The 7,358-nt window shown below is 36.2% G+C and overlaps 1 protein-coding gene across 1 annotated transcript; it reads left to right on the top strand.

The window, feature by feature from the left end:
• Window positions 1-837: 837 nt before the first annotated feature.
• On the top strand, window positions 838-3,661 carry LOC128235854 (zinc finger protein 862-like). Its single transcript, XM_052950645.1, has 2 exons — window positions 838-1,038; window positions 1,781-3,661. Exons 1-2 carry the CDS (start codon window positions 838-840, stop codon window positions 3,659-3,661), a joined length of 2,082 nt encoding a protein of 693 aa, XP_052806605.1.
• The last annotated feature ends 3,697 nt before the right edge of the window (window positions 3,662-7,358 follow it).

Genomic DNA, 7,358 nt, shown 5'->3' with positions numbered 1-7,358 from the left:
GTGAATAGTGTGTTTGTTTTATTGTAAATAGGTTTGTATGTGTTATGTATGACTGGTGTGTTTGTTCTTGTGTGAATGGGTCTTTTTTTCTTTATTAAGTCTTCACGTGTTTTTGTATTGTTTCATTTTTTCATTGTTATTGATTTATTGCTTGATTGCCGTGATTTGATTCTTTTCATATTTTTAATTATTTACTAAATTTTTTTTAAATCTTAATGTGTTTTTTTTTTCTTACTAAATGAACGTGAAGAAACTGCTTTTGCTGTGCCATTAATAGTTGTTGGTCAAAATTGCCCCAAAAAACTATTTTCGGCACCCTGAACTGGAGGCCTTAGTACCGGAAGTGGATCTATCTCGAGAACGGAATGAGTTATTGCGATTCTGATTTCAGATTCTTTCAGGGTTCGAATTTAGGCTCGCATACTCGCAAAATGCGAGCGACATTTGCAAATTGCGAGTGACTTTTATTCAAGCTCGCGAAATTCTGCGAGTGGCTTTTTCTAGACGACTAAATGTCAAAACGAAAGTAGAATAAACATAAACTTAACTCCGCTACGTAGCTTGGTGTAAACAGCTTATAAATAGCATGTTTATACTACCAATATGTAAAAGCAGCATGAAGTCGCGCTTGAATAATGATTTTAAAAATAGAACGAATACGGAAAAGGCCGAGCATAATATCGAATCTTGCTGGGATGCTCCGACGCGTGCCGAATACAAAGTAAGTACAAATGACGTAATCACCTAGCTCAGTCATTGGCTAAAATTAGCGCCTTCGCGCACAATATGTAAACCCTATCAACATTTAATATTTCCGCCCAACTGTCAAAGTTAACAATGTCAATGGACAGCTTCGTCATAAAAAAGCGACCAGCCGCATCTGATGAGTCATCAGAAACCCCCAAAAAGAACAAGCCTTCCACCAGTACTAGTAGTGGAATCACTTATGCTAGTAAATATGCCGCTAGTGAAAAAACCGTTCGAAAGTGGATGCTTGAATTAAATGTAGATTTGGAGCTTGCGATCGATAAAGGCATGGTAAACTGCATGACCTGCAAGCTTTGCAAACAATATGAACCCTCATCAATGTCTTCGAATGTAAGAGCCATTCCCAGTTTTGCAAAGTTTATTTAACATAACAACACTTTTAATATTACAATAATTTTTCCAACAATCGGCATGAAACAGGTTTTTATTTTCACTATTTATTGTACCAATATTACCCAAAGTCTTACTCCATTTAGACTGTATCACAGTATTATGACGTATTGGAAATTCCCACAGTGATAAAATCAAGAGGTTAAATATGAGAACGCTAAGTTGTTTTTGTAAACATTCAGCAGGCCCACTGGCACCGGATTTTCAAACTCAAACATTTTTTTTTTTTAAATAAAAAAAAATCTTATAATTCCTCACTAAAAATTATAATACCGAATATGTGAAAAAATATTGAATATTTTTTTTAAATATGCACTTTGTACTGTATATTATACTATACAGTACAAAGTGCATATTTAAAAAAAAAAAATATTTTTCAATATTTTTTCACATATTCGGTATTATAATTTTTAGTGAGGAATTATAAGATTTTTCGTGATTTAAAAAAAAATATGATTGAGTTTGAAAATCCGGTGCCAGTGGGCAGGCCTTCTTAATATTACGACTGTTTATAAAATTATCATGAGAAGTGGTCATTTTCTCATGGTCAGAATAAAATAAATCTACATCAAATGATGTAGATTAATTTTGCAGAGGAAATAAAAAAAGTTGTCTTTTTCAGTTTATCACTGGTAATAAAACTGTGAAGAGGGAGTCTGTGGTGTACCATGTCAAGTCGGAAATGCACACGAGAGCGTTGAGTGTTAAGGCTGCATGTGACAAGCAAAAAAGGTGTCAACCTGGAGACCTAGAAAAAGGGTTTAAAAACATAGAAATTAAAAACTCTGATACACTTAACAAACTTTTTAAAACTGCCTATTATGTTGCAGCTGAGGAGAGGCCATTTTCTGATTTCCCTAGTCTGTTGCAACTGCAGGAGAGCAATGGGCTTTCACTGGGGGACACCTATCACAATGATAAAAGTGCCAAAAATTTTATTGAAAATATTGGGGGTATTTTCCATGATCAAGTAGTGTCATTACTGGATAAAGCAGATTATTTTAGCATATTTTGTGATGGCTCTACAGACCGGTCTGACTCTGAAAAGGAGGTCATAATGATCAAAGTCTTGGAAGACTTCTATCCGAAACTAAAATATTTTAAACTCGAGGAGCCTGAGAATACAAAGGCCAATGGAATTTTAGCAGCTATTGATCATGCCTTTTTTGTGAATGATTTGCAAAACTATAAACAAAAAACCGTAGGATTCTGCTCAGATGGGGCTAGTGTCATGATGGGGGCCAGAAGAGGAGTGATTCAACTAATGAGAGAAGAGGGGAATGCAGAGTGGATCTTGCCTGTGTGGTGTATGGCCCATAGACTTGAACTTGCTGTAAAAGACTGTTTCAAGTCAACATATATGGATAATGTTATCGAACTGCTGGAGAGTATTTATTATTTTTATAAGGGATCTGCCAAAAGATTCAAAGAAGCTAAAGATATAGCAGATTTATTAGGAGAACATTTTCTGAAACCTGAAAAGGCCAATGGAACACGATGGGTCGATCATAAACTTAAAGCTGTTAGCAAGCTTCTTAAAAATTGGCACATTATAATTTCACAAATGGAAAACTATGCTGAAGATAATACAAATAGGAGCCAAGACAGAGCAAAAGTTAAGGGTTATTTGAATAAATTGCGACAACACAAAATGGTTTTGTACATTGCATTTGTGAAAGATGTTCTGAATGAAGTAAGCAAGGTCAGTTTGTTGTTTCAAAGGGAGGATATTACTGTTTCCAGTGCTGTCACAAAACTCCAAAGTGTGTCATCAGTGCTGAGAAATATGATTGATAACGAAGGGGATCAGCTTGTTGAAATCAGAAATGAAATTGTTGATGGAAAGCTACGTGGTCACACATTAATCAACATTATTCAAGACCAGTCACTTGCTGCAGATAGGGCCAGAATCGTTCAGTCATTGTTAGATTGTATGAATACCAGATTAGAAAATTTAACAGTAGAACCAATATTTACTTCATGTTATGCATTTGATCAAAAAAACTGGCCTCTTCCTGAAAACAGAGAAGCGCTTTTGTTGTATGGCAAAGATGATGTCCGAGTAGTTTTCCAAAGATATGAAGTGATCCTTACTAATGCTGGTTGTGACATTATAGATGCGTTGAGTCAATGGACTGATCTTAAGTTCCACGTTGCAGGCAACCCACGCTATGCAAATCTCCATCCTCTCCTAGTGTGGCAGATGGTCAGCCAGATGGACCAGGATAAGGGTGACTTCAATGACATTCTTAAGATCATTCATCTTACAAGTGTTTTACCATTATCTAATGCTTCTTGTGAGAGAGCTTTCTCTACTATGAATATGATAAAATCTGATTGGAGGTGCCGTCTTGACACCGACACATTGGACACACTCATGAAGATCAAAATTGCAGGCGTTCCACTGAAGGAGTTCGATCCTCGACCTGCGGTATACAGATGGTGGCACACTGGGGAACGCCAAAAAAGACCGACTATAAAGCCATACGGTGCCAGAAATTAGTTGCCAATATCTTTAAGACTGGTATGGTTGTGTTTATCTATGTTTAAAGGTTACCACTGTTAAACAGGTCCTTCAAACATAATTCGTTTGACATGTTCATAAAGGAATAAAGCAAGTAACAAAATTGCGAGTTGATTTTTCATTTTGCGAGTTGCCTTAAAAAGCACTCGCAAAATTTTGCGAGTGCTCTTCAAAGTTAAATTCGAACCCTGTCTTTGTCAGCGTATCCTAAAACCTATACAATACATATTAACCCTTCTCTTGCTAATCGCGTATATTGACGTTAAGTTCAGTCAATTAGCCAACTGCTAATCGCGTACATTTACAGTTTTTGACCCGGTTTAAAAATAGCTTCCACGTGACTACCCAGGATGCTTTATGACACCAAACTGATATTTCATTGGATTGTAGGAGTGTAATCCCATCTAAAAATAGCAATTAGTCATAAATTTTCCTACTTTTAGGCCGTAATTTACTATTTATAGACTGAAGAATGAAACCACAATACATTGCGCAAAATCCAAGATGGCAGCGCCCATCGAGTCGAGGCGAGGCCGAATAAAGAGCTATTTTGACAGATTCTTCTTCCGATAGCGACTTCGAAGGATTCGAATTGAATGATCTATTTAATGCTAGAACGACGATTTCAATTAACCAGGCCGAAACAGACTTAGAACCAGCGATTGATGTACAAAATGGATGGCTTAGGGAGGATTCGCCCCCGCTCAATTCACCCTTCGTTGGGAACACCGGATTAAACATAGAATTACCTGAAAATTCCACCGCATTGGACTTCTTTAATTTACTTTTTACTGATGAAATGTGGGATACATTAGTTAATGAGACAAATTCTTATGCAGATAGGCGGTCACTAAATGTGTTGAGCCAATTTTCTAGACAAAGAAAATGGGAACCTGTGAATATTGACAAGATGAAAGTTTTCATCACGTTGGTTCTTGCCATGGGTTTAACGGAAAAACCCGACATAGTCGATTACTGGTCAAAAGATGAAAAACTTTTTACACCATTTTTTGGCAAGAACATGACAAAAGATCGGTTTTTACTTATACTAGGTAATTTGCATTTGGATGACAACGATGTTGAAAGCACAGATAGGCTGTATAAGATACGTCCATTCCTCAGTATGTGTCAAGAATCATTTCAAGTCTATGATCCTGAACAGAAACTCTCCATGGATGAAGCAACATGTCCTTTCAAGAGAAGAGTGGTTTTCAAAGTTTACAATCCACAAAAGCCAAATAAATTTGGAATAAAGATATATCAGTTCAAGCGGATACTGTATTTGTTTTGACGTTTATGATAGTACTCGGGGTGCTGCTTTGTATTCAGAACTTGTAGATACAAATCCAGACTATGGACAGACCACTAAACTTGTTGTAGGATTGTTAGCTCGGCGTGGACTCTTGGACAAAGGACACGTTATATATGTTGATAATTACTGTAATAGCCCTACACTTGCCGAGGAACTTGATGCGCACGACACTTACATTTGCGGCACAGTTCGTGTAAACAGACAAGGTATGCCCAAAGCTTTTCCATCTGTGAAGCTACAGCCAAATGAAACTGTTTTCAGAAGAAAATCTAATATTCTGGTTCTGAAATATCACCAGAAAAGAGATGTTCATATGCTTTCTACATGACACAATGCAACACACACCGTGTTAGACAAACGAAACCGAACAACTGGGGACCCAATCTTTAAGCCGTAACTCCAATAGAACTCCAATAGTCGATTACTGCAAGAATATGGGCGGAGTGGATTTGTCCGACCAAATGCTACAGTATTATAATTGCCTAAGACGCACAGTGAAATGGTGGAAGAAACTTTTTTTCCATTTGTTAAATTTGTTGACATTGGATGCTTATAAACTTTATATAAAGTTTGGCAATTCAAGTGCTAAACAGTCTCATCAGAATTTTCGGTCATTGCTTGTCGCAGAACTTGTGAAATCAGCACCTAATGCCCCAAAGCCAAAAAGTACTTCAGGCAGGAAGCCTGAACCAATAGACAGACTTGCACCTGAAGGACATTACCCCAATGTACATTCCAGCAAAACCTGGCGCAAAACGTGCTCATCCGCAACGAGATTGTGTTGCCTGCAATGTGGGTGTGAAAGAACGCAATGGACACGAGCGTAGGCAAACAATTTACATGTGTGGGAAATGTGAAAGAGCATTGTGCATTCCAGACTGTTTTAGACTGTACCACACTCACAAACATTACAAAAGGTTTCTGAATCCGCAGTCAGTTCAGGACAGCTCAAGTTCGGACAGTGATTAGTCCTGAACTGACTGCAGATTTATAATGTGTCAAAGTTTTAGAAAAAAACTAACACAAAGACATGCAAGATGATTGTTAATCTATTGGCTTTCAAATGCTATCATATGCCATGTAGACATTTGAAAAAATAAGGTGAATAACAAAGTGTTACCAATATTGTTTTATTTACCTGTACAGGTGAAACATATCAAATGCATGAAAAAGGTATCAAATAAAACATCAAAATTAATTTACCTATATCTTTTAACAAAAAATGATATATTAGAAACAAAAACAGCATTATTTTATATTGTTTATATAAGTTACAACAAATTTGAAAAAAAAATACAGGTAAATCTAATTAACACCTGTAATTCAACATTGTTCAAGATCTGTTATCATTTGAAAATCTTGTGTGTAGTTTTATTGTTTTCCAATTAAAAATTCAGCACTGGAGCATATTACAGTGCAATAAGTGTATAGCGGGTGAAGGGTTAAAAGAAAACATTGTCCCCCCATATCACATTCAGTGCCAATAATTAGTAATATTTAGGAAATTATTTTGAGGTGGAATTGTTTTACACCAGTGTGTGTTTTCAAAGACTACTGTATTGAATCCCATTTCAAACAGAGAAGACCGAGATCACCAGTCAACACTCACTAGAAAACGTATGTCTGCATTTCATAGACGTAGCATGATACATGTATCCCAAGTCATTTTTTTTAAATACATGTACCGGTAATACAATATACAGCACAAACTTTGAAATATGGACAATTTTAAAGATGAACTATGATGCTCAAAATGCTATATTTATCACAATGGTTTTAAAACTACATGTGACAGAACTTCTTTTTTTACCTTATATCTAGTTTACTCTCCTTTTCAGTATATGAGGGGCATATGAAAAGTGCTGCAAATCCGCCTGTATATTTGAAACACTTCAACGCATACTTACATGTAATAGAAATTAGCATGAGCCTTCTATAAATGTTCAACATTAGTTTCAGAAATGTATCATACCAGCTTTCTGTAAAATGACATCATGTTCTTCATTTCTGTTATTTATTTTGTATAATTTCCCTCTGTAAAAATCACGCCTCTTTTCTTCATATAAAACAAGTATTTCTTTATTCTTTGAGCAATGCTTGTAAACTTGGGTCATTTATATTTACTGTATTGGTTTTATCGCAGAAAGCTTTAAGGACGCACGTTCGTTCATGCGACCGTACGTCATCATGCTCGAAATGTCCGTGCCTTGGTAGGCTCTTTTACTGGTTATAGGTAAAGTCTTTTAAGGGTGAATCGGTGTGGCTTTGAAAACACTCATTGATTGATTTTTTTTTTCATTATTTATTTAATGTCCAAATAACTGTGCATGCTTGCGTGCGTGTTCGTGCGCCTGTACGAACACG

This window comes from Mya arenaria, chromosome 5 (assembly GCF_026914265.1).
Source record: "Mya arenaria isolate MELC-2E11 chromosome 5, ASM2691426v1".
In the NCBI taxonomy this organism is placed as follows: domain Eukaryota; kingdom Metazoa; phylum Mollusca; class Bivalvia; order Myida; family Myidae; genus Mya; species Mya arenaria.
Note: the sequence above shows the minus strand (reverse complement) of the source record. Positions and strands in the feature narration are given on the sequence as shown.

Coding starts and splice junctions, on each gene's coding strand:
- LOC128235854 (XM_052950645.1), top strand. CDS start 838: ATGTCAATGGACAGCTTCGTCATAAAAAAGCGACCAGCCGCATCTGAT. Junction 1,039..1,780: donor TTGCGATCGATAAAGGCATG/GTAAACTGCATG, acceptor TGTCTTTTTCAG/TTTATCACTGGTAATAAAAC.